At 40.7% G+C, this 19,233-nt stretch overlaps 1 protein-coding gene across 1 annotated transcript in view; it reads right to left on the bottom strand.

The window, feature by feature from the left end:
* Positions 1–19,102, bottom strand: part of LOC149776953 (follistatin-like) — a 51,412-nt gene extending 32,310 nt beyond the window's left edge. Inside the window, exons 1-3 of the mRNA XM_089941671.1 lie at positions 18,971–19,102; positions 1,944–2,061; positions 768–989 (exon numbers count right to left, since the gene is read on the bottom strand). Of these exons, the coding sequence (XP_089797797.1) occupies positions 768–989; positions 1,944–2,061; positions 18,971–19,010 (380 nt within the window). The 5' untranslated portion in view covers positions 19,011–19,102. The remainder of the gene's footprint in view (positions 1–767; positions 990–1,943; positions 2,062–18,970) is intronic.
* Positions 19,103–19,233: the final 131 nt, after the last annotated feature.

Below are 19,233 nucleotides of genomic sequence, written 5' to 3'. Positions count from 1 at the left end.
TCATTAAAATTAATTTAGCTTTATAAACGTCTAGAGCATAGCCTATTGAAACATTTGGGACGCCTCGTTTTTGTTTCACATATTTACCCCCCACAAGTTCAGGTTTGGATTGTCGATAGCATAATGATGGCATCCAGGGTAGGTCGGGTTGCCCAGGCTACTTAAACTTTTACTTGTTCCCGAATTTGGCCCCCCCCCCCCCGCTACTGACGGAATGTATTTCTGACTGAAATATTTTATTAGAGGGTCTATACAAGTTGCTGCGCAGAGGTAATTAATGCATAACTGCTGCTTATTACTGATTCTGCGCGGGAGTTTGTGAACAGTCAGAAATAAGAAAATCATAAGGACACTCAAGGTACATTTTGTGTCTTCAGCTAACATAACGCACAAAAGTGCAAGAGATAGTTTCTGTGAAAACTTTCGCAGCCCTTTAGTATTTTATCACAAGTCTTCTTAGCAGTTTAATGAGATAAAGAAAAAAGAAAAAGAAAAGAACAATGCACATACGCATTTCTGAGATAAAAATAGTTCGATAATGCAGTTAAGTCTTCAACTCGTAGAATAGTTCTGAAAGACTCCATAACATAGAAATCTCCGTAAATTGAAAATCGAACAAGCTGTCATCCAGCTATGACCCGGGTACTTTAGTAAGGATGTAAAACAGAGTGCGTACGTAATATCACTGTTGTGTTCAGGCGACCTTTGTTCTCATCATTTTAAGCGTGCGCACTGAATCATTCAAGCTTTAGATCACGTGTACTTACAAATTAAGATAGGTTATTCCATCACTCGCACAGACTGGTTCTTGCGTCAGGGGGCAGTTCATATGGGAGAGTTCCACACAGAAAAAATCGACCAATGCTTCTGTACCGTTGTACATGGGCGGAATGATGGCATCGGGAGGCATTGTGGATCTTGGATCACAGGGGCCTGAGTGTTGAATGTGGATAGAAAGGTCTTTACAGTGCTGCTTTCCGAATTCGCACCTACATTTGAGACTCAAAGCTGAAGAAATACTGCATAACCTGGCACTTAATAACTGCTCGATTGCAGTTATTGCATTTATTATTATTATTATTATTATTATTATTATTATTATTATCATCAAATTTTAAAAAACACCACCATCACCACCCCTAACAACCAAAAAATAAAAAAAAAAAAAAAAAAAAAAAAAAAAAAAATCAAAAATCAATACAAGAAAAGTTAAATGGTAAAGGACTTTTGAGAAACAATGTCTTCAAGGTTTGGGGTAGTTGATACAGGATTGCAGATAAACATTTGTTCAGAACATTGCACAGCTTTAAATGAAGGTTCAGTAATAATTTACGTTATCAAACTATTAGCGTAATAGTTTTATGTCCTAAATGACGATTGCATTGCCGTATGCTACAAACGTCAGTTTCATGACATAAAAGCAGTATGCCACAGGCGGCGTAACACGTCACCTTGGAACAACGTTACTTTTAAAAACCAATGATAATCTGAATGTCAAATTTAAATTTTATTAAATATGAAATAAAAGAATTTTTAAAAATAACATCTATCATGTAGATATGAAACAACTGAGGAACAACATTTTATTATATATTGATAATTCTTACATTTTTGTATACTTTGTTCTGTGATTGTACATGTGTCTGGAATTTAGAGATTACTAAGTTACTTTAATTAAAGAGGTATATTCACTGATGTTTTAAGTTAATTTGGTACTAACCAAGAAATGTCGATACAATACATCCTATACAGAGAAACATACCAAAGTTTGGTTACTTGTAGCAGCTAACTTTTGTTGTTTGCCTGCCTGACTGCTTGTCTTTACAACCAATGCACTACTCAAAACATGCAAAATTCTTGGTTTTATTTTGTTTAGTCAGCTATCATTGTATTATTGAATATAAAGTATTAGCAATTTATCTGGATTATAAACATCGTTTAACCTGTTAGAATAAGTTACTCCGTTGGTGCCACATTCTTGCATTGGAACAAACATAGCATTGCTGCAGTCTAAGGTAGCTACCATATCGCACGTGTAGAAGGCGTTCTGGCCCTGGGTGCCTGTAATTTGGGAAACGATATCTTTAATGAAACGCAGTTGTTATTATTATTATTATTATTATTATTATTATTATTAAACGAATTCTAACGACATAGAGTGAGTTCTCTTAAAGTCCATTGCAGTGTCTGTCTCATCAGTATCTCATGCTAAACTGATTACAATTATGAACTTGAAACGTGTTAAGAAGGACACAGTTAAAGCCATGGAATCAACCTATATCATGTGAGTAGTATATGGGGGCACTGTAGCAACAATGGGACTTTAATGTTAAAATAGGGGGTTTGCACTTTGGCGACAATGGGAATTTAACATGGGAATGGCACCTGGAGGTCAATGGGAATTGAATATTGGTGATGTCATGGGGTTTATAGGGTCAAAACATTTTATATGGTGAAATGTATTTGTAGGGACAAAGGGTTGATAGGGACAAACATAGACATACATAAACAAACAAATACACATCCAAACACACAGAAAAGAGGACAGAAATGTTATAAAGAAAGACTCACAGATAGAATAGAGACTCGAAAAAGAAACACCTGTTGTATGGGTTCAAAACATTTATTCAAGTATATACACGGGCTCTCTGGCTTGTGCTTTGGTCTAAGCACTATCCATTTAATACATAAACATTTGGACATGAAACAAACCTATTTACGAGTTATTAAGTTCTTGGTTCTATTAAACTACCTTTTAAAATTATAGTTCACGCCTTTCTAAAAATCACTTCATATACAACTTATTTACATTAAATGTTCATTTATAAGAAAAAGCTAAAACAAAACAAGTAACAAACAATCAAATAAGACAAACTTCATGTTTCTCTCTCTATCCGTCACACACCTTGTTTAAAATCTGGTCAGCTACCACTTGTGTCCCAGCATAGATGTTTCCCATCACGTACTCCCTTTCATTCGTAAATCTGCTGTTATGTACATCGTGCTAGGTACACTTATCGGTAAGCAGATCGAATGTAGTCATCGTCTTCTTCCCATGGAGGTACAACATATCCCATATGAATAGTCACTTTTCCATCGGTGATGTCAAATTTTCCTCTCATCGACTGCATGTCTTCAATACCTCTCAAACGTTTGGAAGACGTTATTTCTGCAGGTGTGCTAAATCCGAGACATACAGGCGAGTTCAAACTGTCGTGATACATACACAGGCTCAAACGACCTCGATCTTTGACTTGGCAATGACATTTGATTTCCTCTAACAGTGAGTCAAGTAGGTCCGTAATGAAACCTGCTACTTCTTCGGCTGGAACGTCAGACGCGAAGTCTTTAAATTTCACCGTGTAGGTGTAAGTTGTCGTTCTAAATTTTCTCGAGGTCGCTGTTTGAGTCATTTGGATGCTAAAATACTCCTTTAGGTCTACTGAATCCTTTCCTTCTTGGACGCACTTTGCTGTGACGGTATGGTGGTGAAAGAGGTCAATGATGTTTGTTCCTTTTCTTTTATCATCTGCGTAGAGTGATTCATCTTTCTCGTCGCTTGTCCTCGCAATGAAGTGTCGTTCTTGGAAGTCGTCCCTTTTTATACTGGGTGATATCAGCATGTCCATAAGGTAAAGTTTTGTGGTCTGGAAGTTTCACTGGTTGCACCTAGGTTGTCATGGCGTTAGTACATAAACAACTAAGATGTGGTACTACATTGGTGATGTGATCGTGAGGCATAGACTCACACCCGAGTTTCTCGTTGGACTTGAGTCTTACGCTCTATACTTGCTGTTTGAAAGGATTCATTTTTTTCTATTGGTCTTGGTAGTGACAATGAACTATTGGTCTTGGACGTTGTTCGTTTTTATATGCTGACCAATATCGACGTGACCGTACGGCAAAGTGAAGTGGTTGGGAAGCCGCACTCGCCTCAGGTATTCGATTTGATACAGCTTTTCCAAGGGTAGACTGACGATTTGGTGAGTGGGTAAACGTACAATCTTGTTCGGTTCGCAGGTAGTCACTTTAAAGATTTCATCCTCTCCAGATTTCAAGGCTTCTTTCAATACGCCAAAGTTCACCACTTGACTGGTGCGATAATTGAGAGTCAATCCTTTCACTTTACACTCCGTGTGCACTTCTCCTTGTTTGTCCCAGTATTCGTAGCCGTAATTTTTAGGACCGCCACTAGCGAAACTTAAAATCTTCTTGTCGGGGTGTTCGTCTGTCCAGGCTCCTAAACGGTCTTCTTCGATGTCAGGGTGATGTTGACCCGGGCGATCGATGTAAATGCAACTGTACGTGTCAAAGTACAGGACACGATCACCTAACAGTTCTAAAGCTTCGTGCAATTTTAAGCGAGCATGGGCTGTCACGTAAGCCGCAATGATGACATTCCCAAATTCGACGGCTTGTACAAAGTCCAGATCTTCTTCGTAATTGACTAAGATCAAATCCTCACGAGCGACGTCCACGTATTTCATGTATTTGGTTTTGTCGTGAATCATCTGGAAGTAGTGGGAAGGTTCTGTCAAATACTCCGTCTTGGGTAAACACGGTCGTTGTGCCATTTTGCCCCACAAGCAATTTAAAATCACTTTGGCAAACGATCCCCTGCCTTCGTTTTTCTCGATGTGGTCTAAAGTGATACAAGTACGGCACAAGGGAAACATTAGTTTGCCTTGGCAATGGTGAGGTAACACGGGATTGTACAAGTCCGTGGGAGGCAACGCCATAAAATGTCCACGTCGGAACTACAATACTTAAACATTTCTTCCTGAAAGTCGAAGGGGTCCGAAGCGTGAGCCTGGTACCAAGCGTAGAATGCTTCTCGTTGTTCGGTACGCATGTTGTCGGGTCGTAATCGTGAGCCTTGGGCAAATGGGGTAGAACGGCATGTTGATTGGCTTCGGTATAGAAAAAGTGAGGAAAATAACCTTTAGCCATTTCTGTCTTTCCAAACCTTTTAGGCATTCGACCCAAAGGCATGGCCAAATAGCTCATCGAATCTTTAAACTGTACTTGTCCCACTTGCATGGAAATGATTTTGGCTCCGTTCAAAGTGACTTTAGGACGTTCGGTGCCTTGTTCCGTATAGTATCTGAGAAGAAACTGTCCATCGTATCCGGAGAAATTGTGCGCCATCACCGTGGCATGGCGATGACAATTTCCATAACGTCCGATGTCCTCTTGGCTCCACGTCTCGTCGATTGGGTCTAAGATCCATCAGGCAAAATCGGCCAGCGTGTTCGGTCCCCGAAAGATTTTTTCACGTCCTCCAGGAATCTTGCTGCAGTGAGGGCAATGACTAAAGATAGGTTCTTGGATGCACTTCTCGCACGCTCGATGAGCCACGCAGAAATTAGGAATGTGAATGCCGGTCTCTTGCATGCATTCGAAATCGAAAAAGATGAAATTCCCTTTCTTCTGGTCATCTTCCTCTTGTTGGGGCTGGTATGTTTGAATGTAGCACTGATGTTCCAAGTCCACGATTTGGTGACAAATGTAACATCGTTTCTTTCCTGAACATACGTGTGCCTTGGCACTATTGGTACGTATGCCTTGTCCACAAGTGGGACACAATCTCAAGAGTTGACAAGCACTTTTCTGCTGTGAACCTTGCGTTTTTAGATGTTGTTGGTAACAGGTAGGGCTGACAAAAGTGCGCTGACAAGCTGGACAATGCACTCGTGGTTGTCCTTCGTCTAGAAAGGGTTGAGAGGCCAAACATCCTGAGCATTTCGTTCCACAATGCTTGTGTTGCTCTCGATTGTTATAGCCATAGTCACATTTCTCACAATAATAACTGCGATACTGGTAATGACATCGAAATGTTCATTGTGATGATAGACGTGAATGTATTTTCCGTCTTGGAAATCTTTTCCTCGACACAACAGAGGCCCGCGCACTTCTTGAGGGTGCACTTTCAAAGTGTAACTTGGAGCTAGGACATCTTGCAATATTTGCATTTCAGGAATGCCACAGGGTGTGTCTTTGGCCAGGCCGGCTTGTTGTAACAGGAGTTTTGCTTCACTTCGTTGTTTGGGAAGGTCCGATTTTTGAATAGTTTTCCAGCTTCTTTTCCATTCTACCGTGTCGTTCTTGTTGGCATATGTTCATCCCACCACGATGGCACGGGCTAAACACATCTGGTTTTGAGGTTTGTTAATTTGGACGAGGCTCTTTTTGGTGCTGCGAAGGTCGTCCACCAATAATACCTTTTTGCGTCCTGTCCCTTGAGGAAGAGACACGTGGGTCATAAACAGTGTGGCTTTTCCATCGGTGATATGAAACTTGTCATTGGATTGTTGCACGTGTTGAATCTTGTCGATGACTTTGAAGGTGTCAATTCTGCTGGGCTGCTAAACTGGATCCAAACGGGTGACTTTAAGCTGTCGTGATGAATGGAAAGTCTCATGCGATCGTCTTCTTTGGCTTCACATTGTCGTTTCAGTGTGGTTAACAAAGAATCCCACACCTCGATGATGAACTCTTCTGCTTTCTCCAGCGGTACGTCGGATTTGAAATCCTTAAACTTTACAGTGTACGTGTAAGCTAAAATTTTTAGAGGATCGCTTTTCCGTCTCTCGAATGTGGTAATACTTTGCGGGTGACACTGGTGATCTTTGGTTTGGAGTAGGCTCTCTTTGTCTGGTCGCAGACGTGGAAGGTGTTGGTTCAGGTTCGCTCATGTCTTCTATTTGAGCGAACACTTCTTTTCGTGTGTGAGGCGATATGTCACTTCGCTGCCTCTTACGTTCTTCTTCTCTCTCACTGAAATTGTGCGATCGTTTCATCTCGATTGCTGATTCAGAAATGATTTAACCAAGTTCATTCTCTCCATATATACCCTCTCTACCTCTTGTTGTCACAATGACTTGGTATATTTCACAAGGGCAAGTGAAAGCCAAGCATATAGGAACCCAACGACAGCGGTGCGTATTAAAGCCCCTCGTGCATCTTGACGACCCTTCGATTCAAGCCCTACCACAAAAGAAAAAAGTTGCAAGAAAAAACAAAGAGACACTTGGTGTCTTCAAGAGAGCTAGAGACGGCACTGTGACGCTGGGACACGTACGTACTCCAGAAAACCACGCTACTCGACAACGGTGTCTCCTTCTCTCAGTCACTTCTACTTTGTCGCTGACTACGATTCTGCCAACCCTGTTCTAACAGTTTTTCTTCATCTGATATTTTTATAAAAAAAAATACTAAACTCATTTTTAAAAGAACTACACTTTTTCGATAGCAGCGACGGCGTCTCCTGTTGTTACCATTGTTGCTGCACAAAGGTGATCTTTCCTTAAGATCAAAGTATGAGACAGAGCAAGTAAGTTGTGAAGTTGAGCGGAGGTGTCTAAACAACAACTGTCAAGCCCCTATGTTCCATTTCTGTTTGTGATAATAACTTGTGATACTTCACATTTCCTAAAGTGGAAATCTTTACAAACCGTACAAAAGTTATATGACTTTGGCTTCTGACAGTTGCACACAGACTCTTCACTTTATAAGTGTCACGAGAAAATTGTGTATCCAATTTTTACCATTTTCCAAAACACCCACATACTTGCAACGTGACCAGAAATCTGTATTTGTGGATATCCCACAGACCCGTCCCAGCATAAATAGCTGGTTAAGAACTGTAGGAATATCCCCTCATTTTTTTCAGAAATATCAAAGCTTTTATGTGTATCTTCCCTGTTCCACCCTTTATTAGTGCTTAGGTATGTTCCCTAAAGACATAAACAATTTGGAACAAAATTAAATTTTGAATTAAGGTTTCTCTCTGTTTATACATTTTTTCAAGTTGTTGGTGCATGGCAGATTACATCCAAATACCTTCTCAAAGTGAGAGGCATTTCTACACATGCCATTGCCTTTGTTAAATTCGGTTTTGTTGGTTAGTCATCGTTAATCTTTAATTCTAATTTTTTGATGTATTTCTTTTTTTATAGAAGATGTAAGATTGTTTATTATTGTAATGGTATTGTAACGGTATTTATGTTGTTTAGTCTGTTGCTGCGAAAGAAAATATCTATAGTAAAATGCTTAAGTTTGTTCAGTTTTTTAATTATTTCAAGCTCTACAAAAGGTATCAAGTTTGTCTTTTCAAGGGGATTGAAACTTTAAGTTACGCGGACGTGAAGGAAAACATACCGTTTTTACTACAGTTTGCTGTCTTTGTGTTCGTTCTAATCATGCTTGCCTTATATCTTTGTGTTTTAGAGATCATATTTTTTCTAATGTAAATACATGCATCAATGGACAGACAGCTTGGGTTATCATCCTTGAGGTTCACTGTACTTCAGTTAATTCACTTCATACAAACCCCAAATTCACTAGTTTGAAAGGGGGAAAAAAACCCAACAAAAACTGACACCCGGTACTATAACACTTCTGTCTCTAATGATGTGAGTGTGCTTCTTAAAATGTTTGAGGAGGATTAAAAATGTTTGTCAGTTTCAAAACGCGAACCAGTACTGTGGCTATTTGATATTTGATGTGGCAAGAAGAAATGGTACAATAGGCAACAAAGGGATTGTAAGTTCACACTCCAATCTGTCTGCACTGCACTGGTAACAACGCTCTTGCGTTGGCATTATTTTGCCACACTACCGTAGAAGAAAACAATGCATCACTCATCATAAGCGATTTAATTGGCTATACTTATTTTCTTAACGCGTTCGCTTCGAATTGACCTTAGTAGCTTTTCGCACAGTGACAAGATAGGACGTGTTGTTTTTTTTTTATTCTGCGGCTGGCCGCTACACTAATGTAAAAAAAATATATAAAAAAATGGAAAAAAATATCTAAAAAATAATTATTACAAATAACACAATACGGAGAGAAAGACTCTGGCAAAGTCACTTCAAATAATCAAAATAACTTTGAAAGGGGAAGGAAATTAACCCAGGGCCGTAACTAGCCTTTGGGTTAATAATACAACCCCAATCCGAAGTAACTGGTGGAAATCAAGCCCACTGTCAGCCCGGACAAAGGGAAGAAAGTACACCTTTTAACTTCATGGGATAAAAATACTCACAGATTTGATGGATAAAAAATAGAAAAACCCTGCAAAAATTTTATAATGCATTATTGTTTCTAACAACTACACTTACAGACCTCAGGGAAGGACGGGGGAAACCCATACCAAATACACTTTTAGAAAAACAGGGTGTCATTTCTATGCTCTAACCAGCCATACATACTGCGATGGGGCTAAGGAATGTTAACAAAACCCTGAATTTACAACCTAACAATGTGTTACACATTGTAAGTGACTTCATTGGCTAACCGATATTTTCCACCGCTTTAGCTTCAAATTGGTTTCAGTTGTTATTCGCACCGCAAGATGATCAGACGCGTTTTTCTGAACCTGACCACTAGTCACTTCACAAACAATAAAACTAACACACAAACGATCACGCCATGGGCGACTCATGGAAATTATGTTAGTCATATTACGAAATATATCACGACTTGTTTGGATGTACTATTCTGTGGTCACTTTTTAATCATATGCGTCTTCAGTTCACTCTTCAAAATGATCTCTAAAACACAAAGATATAAGGCAAGCAGGATTAGAACGAACACAAAGGCAGCAAACTGTAGTAACAACGGTATGTTTTCCTTCACGTCCGCGTAACTTAAAGTTTCAATCCCCTTGAAAAGACAAACTTGCAACAATATTACCAACAACCTAGTCGAACTGTCCCAATTTGCTGACGATAGTGGAATATGGAAGGCAGGCAACTCCAACAGCCAAAACAACATCAAGCAACTACAGCAAAGCCTAGACGCCATCGGCAAATGGGCAGACAACTATGGATTCAAAATATCTGATACTAAAACAGTAGGAATGCTTTTCTCCCCAACAAACAGGAAACCTACTACATACCCAAAACTCTACATCCAAAATACACCAATCCCATTCGTAAAAGAAACATACTTTTTGGTAATGCTACTTAACGAAACACTTAATTGGAAAACGCACATAACAAACCTAATCACAAAATGCCAACAAGACATCAAACCTCCTAAAAAATAGCAAGGGGACAATGTGGGGAGCTGACCAACACACTATGCTCCTATGCTCATTCTCTACAAATCATTAATCAGGGCTAAACTGCACTACGGTTGCCAGGTGTATGCCTCGGCAAACAAGGACCTGCTTAAGAAACTGGACAGCATACAATATAAAGCACTTAGACTACGTACGGGGACTCTACATAACATCTCACTCGAGGAGCTACAAATACTGACGGGAGATCTACCGCTGCACCTCAGACGAAAAGAGCCCAACCAAAATGATGATTAAAAAGTGCAACATTTCGTTCAGGCAAAAACTAGCTCTAAACCACCCAGCAAGTAAGAAAATACACACACTCTGTGATGAAATTCAACTATCCGGAATTCAAGCAGAACAATACAAAATCAAAGATCCTACCCCTTGGAAAAATTGCACGCCCAAACCTGTCTGCCTAGAACTTAGGATCCAAACTACAAAACCCACCAAAAATACTAACAGAAATCCAGAAAATCATCGAAGAAACTTACTCTGGATTTCTTAAAATCTACACAGACGGATCTAAATCGAAAGAACTAAACAGAACTGCTGCTGAAATAGTGGTGCCGCAACAACAAGTTGAATTTGGTGCAAGACTCCCGGATGGCTGCTCCATCTACACAGCAGAATTCTGGGCAATAAATGAAGCCTTCAAACGGATTAAGACCCAAAACCACAGCCAGTACGTCATTATAACAGACTCTCTAAGCGTACTCAAATCTTTAGAGATTGGCACATCAAAACGTAGAGCAAATATGCTAGATGATACTATGCTATCCATCAGGGAGATAGAAGATGAACAACAAACCATCGAATTCCTATGGGTACCTTCTCAGATCAATCTGATTGGCAACGATAAAGCTGACTGAAGGGCGAAATACAATCTCCTGAACAATGTAACAAAAACACTTAATTACAGTGTGTATGAGATATATAGCCAGATAAGAAGCAAAATGAACAAGAAATGGCAGCAGCTCTGGGACAACACCAACAAGGGCAGACATTTAAACCAACTGCAAAAAGAGGCCACAAGGGTAGTCAAGACACCTAAAATCCTGGAAATCGTGGACATTCGAATTATCGATAGGATCAAAACAGGAAAAACCTTACTCTAAAACAGCTTTGTGAAACATCTCAGGAAGGAATTGAACCAAACTACTAACTGTCCACATTGCTCTGCTGCAGAAACACTGGACCACGTATTCAACACCTGTCCCAGATACTATAATCAACGAGTCGGTTTCCAAGATTACCAAAAGAAAAATAATTCCCCTACAACATACCCTGAAGTTTTGGACAAGGTACGCAATAAAAACATCGATACCACATACACGAATATAATAAGGTACCTCAAACAAATTAACAAACATGGCAACATAAAAATACACCCACAAGTAATTATAATAACACTTAATAGAAGGGCTAAAACAGTAAGGTAAGACTGCTAGCTGAAGCGCACGCCCATGGTTGTTGTTGTGTGTGTTTTTTTAAATATATTTTTATATTTTTTCCCCTCATGTAGGCATGCAGCTAACACAATACTAACCATCATGGTCTGAGAAAAACAACACATATATTCTCATAACTATGTATACATATTATAAAGGTGGCAAACGCCCTCCATCAGGCCCAGATACACACGACAACAAGAGTGGTAGGATATAAACAAAAAATTCTTAGGCCCCAACCATCTTAAGACTATAAGGTGACCTTAAGCCAAGTCAAAAGGCCCCCACCCCCACCCCCACACAACGCGGAACTAAATAAACAACAACAACAACAACACAGTCCCCAAGTATTAACACGACATGTAAATCCAACACTGATACTCAGACCAAACATGCTAATTTATACAACAAAAAGGGACACAATATACCTTCTAAATTCAGTATAGCTATTAAACAAAGAATCCTGGCGATAAAAGACCAGTCGCAAAATCAAGATCTAAGGCAATGGAAGTCGAGTCGAAACAGAACAGCAAACTCTAGCAAAACAGGAAAACACTACAACAGCACGAGGGAAGAAAGAAAGAGGGTATCACAGATTGAAGAAAGAGTAAAGAAGAAAACGGACATCGACTTTCAAATTGCCAATTTATATGAGGTTCTTCCTTCGGCTATTGAAGACCTCTTTCGATACAAGCTCTATCCACACAACCCTAACTCGATCCTTTGTATACCACCATCAAAAATGAAAACCGAAAGTAAACACAGTGTGACCCAAACATGTATAGGGTGCCTGACACCCAGCTGATTGACAACATTTCGGAAAATCAAAAGTACACCATGTACACCAAATTCCAACTTTAATGAAAAATAGTAATGAAATTACACAACTCAAAGGATTAGAAAAATTACACGATTGGCTTACACACCAATGGAATATATTTCTGTCCACTAGTACAATTGGATTTGATTTGATCTTACGCGCTTTGCCGTTTCTGGGCATACATCTTTCCTGTGGCGTTTCGCGTCCCGCGGGCCCCTTGCCTACTTTCCTCGGCCGGACATATTCATAAAATTAAAAAGTGCGACATTCGCACATAAAAGCGGGACTGTAGTGGCTCCATTCCTACAGTCCCGATCAATTGAAAATCTCGGCCTTCGAGACTTAACCAGTCGCAAAAGCACTAGTTGCGTAGGCAACTTAAATCCTTTAATTGATTGATTGATTGACAAACTTGGTACCTTTTGTAGAGCTTGAAATAAAAAAACTGAACAAACTTAAGCATCTTGCTATATATATTTTCTTTCGCAGCAACAGACTAAACAACATAAATACCGTTACAATACCATTACAATAATAACAATCTTACGTCTTCTATAAAAAACAAATACATCAAAAAATTAGAATATAAGATTAACGATGACTAACCAACAAAACCGAATTTAACAAAGGCAATGGCATGTGTAGAAATGCCTCACACTTTGAGAAGGTATTTGGATGTAATCTGCCATGCACCAACAACTTAGGGTCGTCAAGATGCACGAGGTGCTTTAATACGCACCGCTGTCGTTGGGTTCTTATATGCTTGGCTTTCACTTGCCCTTGTGAAATATACCAAGTCATTGTGACAACAAGAGGTAGAGAGGGTATATATGGAGAGAATGAACTTGGTTAAATCATTTCTGAATCAGCAATCGAGATGAAACGATCGCACAATTTCAGTGAGAGAGAAGAAGAACGTAAGAGGCAGCGAAGTGACATATCGCCTCACACACGAAAAGAAGTGTTCGCTCAAATAGAAGACATGAGCGAACCTGAACCAACACCTTCCACGTCTGCGACCAGACAAAGAGAGCCTACTCCAAACCAAAGACCACCAGTATCACCCGCAAAGTATTACCACATTCGAGAGACGGAAAAGCGATCCTCTAAAAATTTTAGCTTACACGTACACTGTGAAGTTTAAGGATTTCAAATCCGACGTACCGCTGGAGAAAGCAGAAGAGTTCATCATCGAGGTGTGGGATTCTTTGTTAACCACACTGAAACGACAATGTGAAGCCAAAGAAGACGATCGCATGAGACTTTCCATTCATCACGACAGCTTAAAGTCACCCGTTTGGATCCAGTTTAGCAGCCCAGCAGAATTGACACCTTCAAAGTCATCGACAAGATTCAACACGTGCAACAATCCAATGACAAGTTTCATATCACCGATGGAAAAGCCACACTGTTTATGACCCACGTGTCTCTTCCTCAAGGGACAGGACGCAAAAAGGTATTATTGGTGGACGACCTTCGCAGCACCAAAAAAGAGCCTCGTCCAAATTAACAAACCTCAAAACCAGATGTATTTAGCCCGTGCCATCGTGGTGGGACGAACATATGCCAACAAGAACGACACGGTAGAATGGAAAAGAGGCTGGAAAACTATTCAAAAATCGGACCTTCCCAAACAACGAAGTGAAGCAAAACTCCTGTTACAACAAGCCGGCCTAGCCAAAGACACACCCTGTGGCATTCCTGAAATGCAAATATTGCAAGATGTCCTAGCTCCAAGTTACACTTTGAAAGTGCACCCTCAAGCAGTGCGCCTGCCTCTGTTGTGTCGAGGCAAAGATTTCCAAGACGGAAAATACATTCACGTCTATCATCACAATGAACATTTCGATGTCATTACCAGTATCACAGTTATTATTGTGAGAAATGTGACTATGGCTATCACAATCGAGAGCAACACAAGCATTGTGGAACGAAATGCTCAGGATGTTTGGCCTCTCAACCCTTTCTAGACGAAGGACAACCACGAGTGCATTGTCCAGCTTGTCAGCGCACTTTTGTCAGCCCTACCTGTTACCAACAACATCTGAAAACGCAAGGTTCACAGCAGAAAAGTGCTTGTCAACTCTTGAGATTGTGTCCCACTTGTGGACAAGGCATACGTACCAATAGTGCCAAGGCACACGTATGTTCAGGAAAGAAACGATGTTACATTTGTCACCAAATCGTGGACTTGGAACATCAATGCTACATTCAAAAATACCAACCCCAACAAGAGGAAGATGACCAGAAGAAAGGGAATTTCATCTTTTTCGATTTCGAATGCATGCAAGAGACCGGCATTCACATTCCTAATTTCTGCGTGGCTCATCGAGCGTGCGAGAAGTGCATCCAAGAACCTATCTTTAGTCATTGCCCTCACTGCAGCAAGATTCCTGGAGGACGTGAAAAAATCTTTCGGGGACCGAACACGCTGGCCGATTTTGCCTGATGGATCTTAGACCCAATCGACGAGACGTGGAGCCAAGAGGACATCGGACGTTATGGAAATTGTCATCGCCATGCCACGGTGATGGCGCACAATTTCTCCGGATACGATGGACAGTTTCTTCTCAGATACTATACGGAACAAGGCACCGAACGTCCTAAAGTCACTTTGAACGGAGCCAAAATCATTTCCATGCAAGTGGGACAAGTACAGTTTAAAGATTCGATGAGCTATTTGGCCATGCCTTTGGGTCGAATGCCTAAAAGGTTTGGAAAGACAGAAATGGCTAAAGGTTATTTTCCTCACTTTTTCTATACCGAAGCCAATCAACATGCCGTTCTACCCCATTTGCCCAAGGCTCACGATTACGACCCGACAACATGCGTACCGAACAACGAGAAGCATTCTACGCTTGGTACCAGGCTCACGCTTCGGACCCCTTCGACTTTCAGGAAGAAATGTTTAAGTATTGTAGTTCCGACGTGGACATTTTACGGCGTTTCTGTGGAAAATTTCGAGAACTGTTTATGGAACACGGAGGGGACGATCCTTTGAAAGAAGCCTGCACCATTGCCAAAGCCTGTTCCTTAGTGTACCGCCAACGATTCATGCCTGAAAACACTTCGGCTGTCATCAGCCCTCAAACGACCAACTTTGTCAAACGTCATTACTCGGTCAAAGCCCTACGCTGGTTACATTACATGTGCGACAAGGAAGACAAATCGATCCAACATGCCCGCAACGGAGGAGGCGAAAAGGCCATTGGAAGTATTCGGTGCATGGCTGAGACTTAGAAAACCCCAAGATCGTGTACGAGTTTAACGGTTACTTATTTCACGGGTGTCCCCTCTGCTTAACTCAACGTGACACTAAAAATCAGTTTTTACAACGGACCATGGAAGACTTCCACGAGACCACTTGTCAGAGGCGTTTGAAGTTAGAACAGCAAGGATACCAAGTGGTGGAAATGTGGGAACACGAGTACGATCACCGTTTGAAAACCGATCCCGAGTTTAAACGCATCGTGGAAAGTTAAAAGTTGATGGACCCACTGAACCCGAGGGATAGTTTGTACGGAGGAAGGACAAATGCCACCTGTTTGCTGTACCAAGCCGACGAAGAGAAAGGAGAAGAAATCAAATACTTGGACGTGTGTTCGCTGTATCCTTACGTGTGAAAATATTGTCGCTTTCCTGCAGGGCACCCGCAATTGCTTACATAACACATCGAACTGGACAACATTCGACAATTCGAAGGCTTGATCAAGTGCAAAGTCTTGCCTCCCACGGATTTGTACCATCCGGTGCTACCTCACCATTGCCAAGGCAAACTAATGTTTCCCTTGTGCCGTACTTGTGCCGAAACGTGCAACCAAGACCATTCTTGTCAATACACCCAGGAAAAACTCGCCTTGACGGGAACGTGGGTCAGCGTGGAATTGTTTAAAACTCTGGACATGGGATACCACTTGTTAGAAGTGTACGAAATTTATCACTTTCCAAAGATACAGAAATACCACAAGGGCGACGAGACTCGGAAAGGCATTTTCGCGGACTGCGTGGATGCCTTTTTGAAACTGAAAGAAGAAGCCAGTGGCTATCCTTCTTGGTGTCACACTCCCAAAGATGAGAAGAAATTCAAAGAGAAATACTGGGAGCAGGAAGGTATCACTTTAGACCACATCATGAAAAACGAAGGCAGGGGATCGTTTGCCAAAGTGATGTTAAATTGCTTGTGGGGCAAAATGGCACAACGACCGTGTTTACCCAAGATGGAGTATTTGACAGAACCTTCCCACTACTTCCAGATGATTCACGACAAAACCAAATACATGAAACGCGTGGACGTCGTTCGTGAGGATTTGATCTTAGTCAATTACGAAGAAGATCTGGACTTTGTACAAGCCGACGAATTTGGAAATGTCATCATTGCGGCTTACGTGACAGCCCATGCTCGCTTAAAATTGTACGAAGCTTTAGAACTGTTAGGTGATCGCGTCCTGTACATTTACATCGATCGCCCGGGTCAACATCACCCTGACATCGAAGGAGACCGTTTAGGAGCCTGGACAGACGAACACCCCGACAAGAAGATTTTAAGTTTCGCTAGTGGCGGTCCTAAAAATTACGGCTACGAATACCGAGACAAACAAGGAGAAGTGCACACGGAGTGTAAAGTGAAACGATTGACTCTCAATTATCGCACCAGTCAAGTGGTGAACTTTGGCGTATTGAAAGAAGCCTTGAAATCTGGAGAGGATGAAATCTTTAAAGTGACTACCTGCGAACCGAACAAGATTGTACGTTTACCCACTCACCAAATCGTCAGTCTACCCTTGGGAAAGCTGTATCAAATCGTGTACCAGAAGCGAGTGCGGCTTCCCAACCACTTCACTTTGCCATACGGTCACGTCGATATTGGTCAGCAGATAAAAAAGGACAACGTCGAAGACCAATAGTTCATTGTCACTACCAAGACCAATCGAGAAAAATGAATCCTTTCAAACAGCAAGTATAGAGCGTAAGACTCAAGTCCAACGAGAAACTCGGGTGTGAGTCTATGCCTCACGATCACATCACCAATGTAGTACCACATCTTAGTTGTTTATGTACTAACGCCATGACAACCTAGGTGCAACCAGTGAAACTTCCAGACCACAAAACTTTACCTTATGGACATGCTGATATCACCCAGTATAAAAAGGGACGACTTCCAAGAACGACACTTCATTGCGAGGACAAGCGACGAGAAAGATGAATCACTCTACGCAGATGAAAAAAGAGAAGGAACAAACATCACTGACCTCTTTCACCACCATAGCGTCACAGCAAAGTGCGTCCAAGAAGGGAAAGGATTCAGTAGACCTAAAGGAGTATTTTAGCATCCAAATGACACAGACAGCGACCTCGAGAAAATTAAGAACGACAACTTACACCTACACGGTGAAATTTAAAGACTTCGCGTCTGACGTTCCAGCCGAGGAAGTAGCAGGTTTCATTACGGATCTACTTGACTCACTGTTAGAGGAACTCAAATATCATTGCCAAGTCAAAGATCGAGGTCGTTTGATCCTATCTATGTATCACGACAGTTTGAACTCCCCTATATGTCTCGGATTTAGCACACCTGCAGAAATAACTTCTTCCAAACTTTTGAGAGGTATTGAAGACGTGCAGTCGATGAGAGGAAAATTTGACGTCCCCGAAAGTGACTATTCATATGGGATATGTTGTACCTCCATGGGAAGAAGACGATTACTGCACTTGATCTGCTTACCGATAAGTGTACCTAACACGATGTACATAACAGCAGAGTTACGAATGAAGGGGAGTACGTAATGGGAAACATCTATGCTGGGACACAAGTGGTAGCTGACCAGATTTTAAACAAGGTGTGTGACGGATAGAGAGAGAAACATGAAGTTTGTCTTATTTGATTGTTTGTTACTTGTTTTGTTTTAGCTTTTTCTTATAAATGAACATTTAATGTAAATAAGTTGTATATGAAGTGATTTTTAGAAAGGCGTGAACTATAATTTTAAAAGGTAGTTTAATAGAACCAAGAACTAAATAACTCGTAAAAAGGTTAGATTCGTGTCCAAATGTTCATGTATTAAATGGATAGTGCTTAGACCAAAGCACAAGCCAGAGAGCCCATGTATATACTTGAATAAATGTTTTGAACCCATACAACAGGTGTTTCTTTTTCGAGTCTCTATTCTATCTGTGAGTCTTTCTTTATAACATTTCTGTCCTCTTTTCTGTGTGTTTTTGGATGTGTATTTGTTTGTTTATGTATGTCTATGTTTGTCCCTATCAACGCTTTGTCCCTACAAATACATTTCACCCTATAAAAAGTTTTGACCCTATAAACCCCATGACGTCACCAATGCTCAATTCTCATTGACCTCCAGGTGACATTCGCATGTTAAATTCCCATTGTCGCCAAAGTGCAAACCCCCTATTTTAACATTAAAGTCCCATTGTCGCTAAAGTGTCCCCATATACTACTCATGTGAATCTAATTAATGTGAAAGCTGTGGAGGCATTGAAGCGCTAGTTGTTTACTGTCCGTTTTGAGCAGTAAGTACATGTCGATAACACTGCACTGCTGTGTATTACATTGAATAGAACAAAACATAATTACTAAATTAAAGACACTTGAATTAAATGCATATTTCCACTCACCAGAAGTCACCAAGAACGCTACAATTAAAAAGTATAACATTCCGGTCTTGATCCCAGTATCTTAGGGGAATAAAGAGAGATCTAAAGATAAACACAACATCCCTTATCTTCCAGCGAATACGTGATGATCTTTGCCTGAATACATATATAAAGCATGCGTTATCTCATGTCCTGAAAATCACCTTTGTGACCTCTTCATACAATACCTGTTCTTATTTCTCTTAAATAATTTTGTGTCTCTCAATCGAAAGACACACACACAC

This window comes from Sinohyriopsis cumingii, chromosome 18 (assembly GCF_028554795.1).
Source record: "Sinohyriopsis cumingii isolate HCF-2022 chromosome 18, ASM2855479v2, whole genome shotgun sequence".
Lineage (NCBI taxonomy): Eukaryota > Metazoa > Mollusca > Bivalvia > Unionida > Unionidae > Sinohyriopsis > Sinohyriopsis cumingii.
Note: the sequence above shows the minus strand (reverse complement) of the source record. Positions and strands in the feature narration are given on the sequence as shown.